A 2,318-nucleotide genomic window follows, 5' to 3' on the forward strand; every position below is an offset into this window, starting at 1 on the left:
TGTCATTTAATGACAGTCGTAATGAAGCATAATCCCCTATATAATCAACTTCTTCGTGGGCATATAAGAGAGTTGCAGTGTCTTGGTTGAAGTATTTTATAATAGGGTAGTTTAATTCATAGATAAAATGTTGTTTTTTTTCGGGATTAATTTTTTTGGTTATTTTTAATTAAAATTTGGTAGTGATTTTTGAAATTTTGTGTTTAAATTGTTTAATTTGTATAATTCAAGTGTTTCTTAAAAAAATTTAAGAGTGCCTAATTTGTTTATATATTTAAAAATGTATTTTAAATTACAAAACAATTTTAAAATTATATTACTGAATTTTAATAAATTCTTATAAAAAATTATTTTATCTATAATTTAAACTCTTCCTTTCATAATTGCTCATTTTCATTGGAACTTTTAGGTATGTGCATTGTGGACAAAAATGGAAACATGGCCAACCTATCCCTAATAATGAATGTAGTGATTGGATTTTCTAGTTCTCCTTTATCTACAACGACGTATACAGTAATCACTAAAATGATGTATCAAGGGTGCAGGAAAGTTATATTCGTCATCTTTTCCAATTTTTTTCATGATGCTACTTTAATTGATTCTTAGTCACTTTAGTCACTTTCGATTCATTTGCTTTATTTTTTTCTTCATCTACCAGTAATGGCGTCGTACGGTAAAAACAAATTATTGTTTGAAGTCTGCAGAAAAGTCTTATTCCAGAGACGTTCAGATTTTTTTCATTATTCCTGATCACTCGATTCAGTTCCGATTCTCGATTACTGTATTCGGTTCCGATGTTTATTTTTCTTTTTAGATTCTTATACTGACATTGCAAAAATTCGTAGGGTTGTATTCGTCTGCTGGTACCCATTATATAAGAGGCATTCGCTAGAAGTTCTGCACAAACATTCTCACTTGCCAGTTTCGGTGAATTTGTGTAACGTGTAGAGCAGAAATGGAGGAGTTGTCGGGTGTTCTCAATGTGCGGGTGGTGAGGGCGTCGGATTTAGTGATCAGAGACTGGAATCAGAGCAGCGATCCTTACGTTGTCATCAGACTGGGTAAACATGTCTGTAATCTAACTGACCATCCACTAACTTTTTTCTTTTAGCTACATAAATAGTAGCTCTAACTCAGCTTTCATCATGAAAGTTTTTGACGAGGACAATGATTCGCTGTCCTTATCAGCTAACCCTAACGGATAATACTGTTTCTTTCCTTCTGTTTCCAGAAGCAGCAGACTTCTGTTAAAAAAAGGAGCCTTAATCCAACATGGAATGAGGAACTGAAATTCGATATAATGAATATTTCTCCAAGTGATCGTTGCTCACTCATTGCGGTATCTATTTTAAATCACAAGCTAATTCTTCCTTCGGTGGTTTACATAGCTATACAAGTTGTAGAAGAAGCACGGCTCTGAAGATTTCTTAAGGTTCACAAAATTAATCTATCTTTTCCAGGGATTATACTGCCTTGCCCTACAGAAATTGCAAGAAAATTTAAGTATGACAATTTGAATGAATCATTGGTTTGGATTTTGCAGGAAGTATGGGATAAGGATAGTTTCCCGAAACTCAAATCGGATGACTTCATGGGAGTTGCTGAGATTGACGTGATGCCTCTTCTTCAAGAATTACATCCCATGACCAATGGAAAGAAATTGGTCGCTAAATCCAGTAATAAGTCCCTCTCTAAAGATAGCTACATTGTCGATGGAAGAGATGGTCGAATAATTCAGGACGTGTCATTGAAGCTTGGTCGCGTTGAATCCGGTGTCGTGGAATTGACACTGGAATGGCAGCCTGGCCTCTGAAGGTTTAGTTTCTGCGCGTGGGAATATAATTGTTATGCTTTGAAGTGTTCAGAAACTAATATATATGACAGAGTTACTATATCAAGTCCTTGATTCTGCTACTCATGTATCGTACAAGATGATATATTTACGTATATAACATAGATAATAGAAGTTTCATGGCGACATGTAATGCAACGGCTATATGTATAATCCGAGAATCAATAGAAGAAAGCCGAGAAACTATTAGTAGCTAGTTTTGTTTGTGTGGTTACGTATGCGAAGGTATAAGAGTGCACAAACGGAAGGCTTGGCTGTACTTATTTAAATTTGTACAGGAAAAAAAAAAATTAACTAAAAAGCTCAGTGTGGCTCATACATCAAAGAAATATTTCATTTTAAGGAATGTGCAACCACCATAAAATAACAAGTTGTAAACGAGAAGTTTTGAAAATTAAATTTTATATATTCCGTAGAAAGATAGTATATAAGTTATGACGCTAAGAAGAATTTGTTTTTTTATTTT

General features: G+C 33.9%; 1 protein-coding gene across 1 annotated transcript; it reads left to right on the forward strand.

Moving 5' to 3' along the window:
* The first annotated feature begins 921 nt into the window (after window positions 1-921).
* LOC149206113 (ADP-ribosylation factor GTPase-activating protein AGD12-like) lies at window positions 922-2,022 on the forward strand. The gene is made up of 3 exons (XM_089393635.1): window positions 922-1,069; window positions 1,232-1,339; window positions 1,544-2,022. The coding sequence occupies exons 1-3, from the start codon at window positions 956-958 to the stop codon at window positions 1,811-1,813; spliced, it is 492 nt and encodes a 163-aa protein (XP_089249761.1). The 5' UTR covers window positions 922-955; the 3' UTR covers window positions 1,814-2,022.
* The last annotated feature ends 296 nt before the right edge of the window (window positions 2,023-2,318 follow it).

This window comes from Pinus tabuliformis, chromosome 1_2 (assembly GCF_031772625.1).
Source record: "Pinus tabuliformis cultivar Carrire ecotype Pingquan chromosome 1_2, CPIR1, whole genome shotgun sequence".
NCBI classification, from domain to species: Eukaryota; Viridiplantae; Streptophyta; class Pinopsida; order Pinales; family Pinaceae; genus Pinus; species Pinus tabuliformis.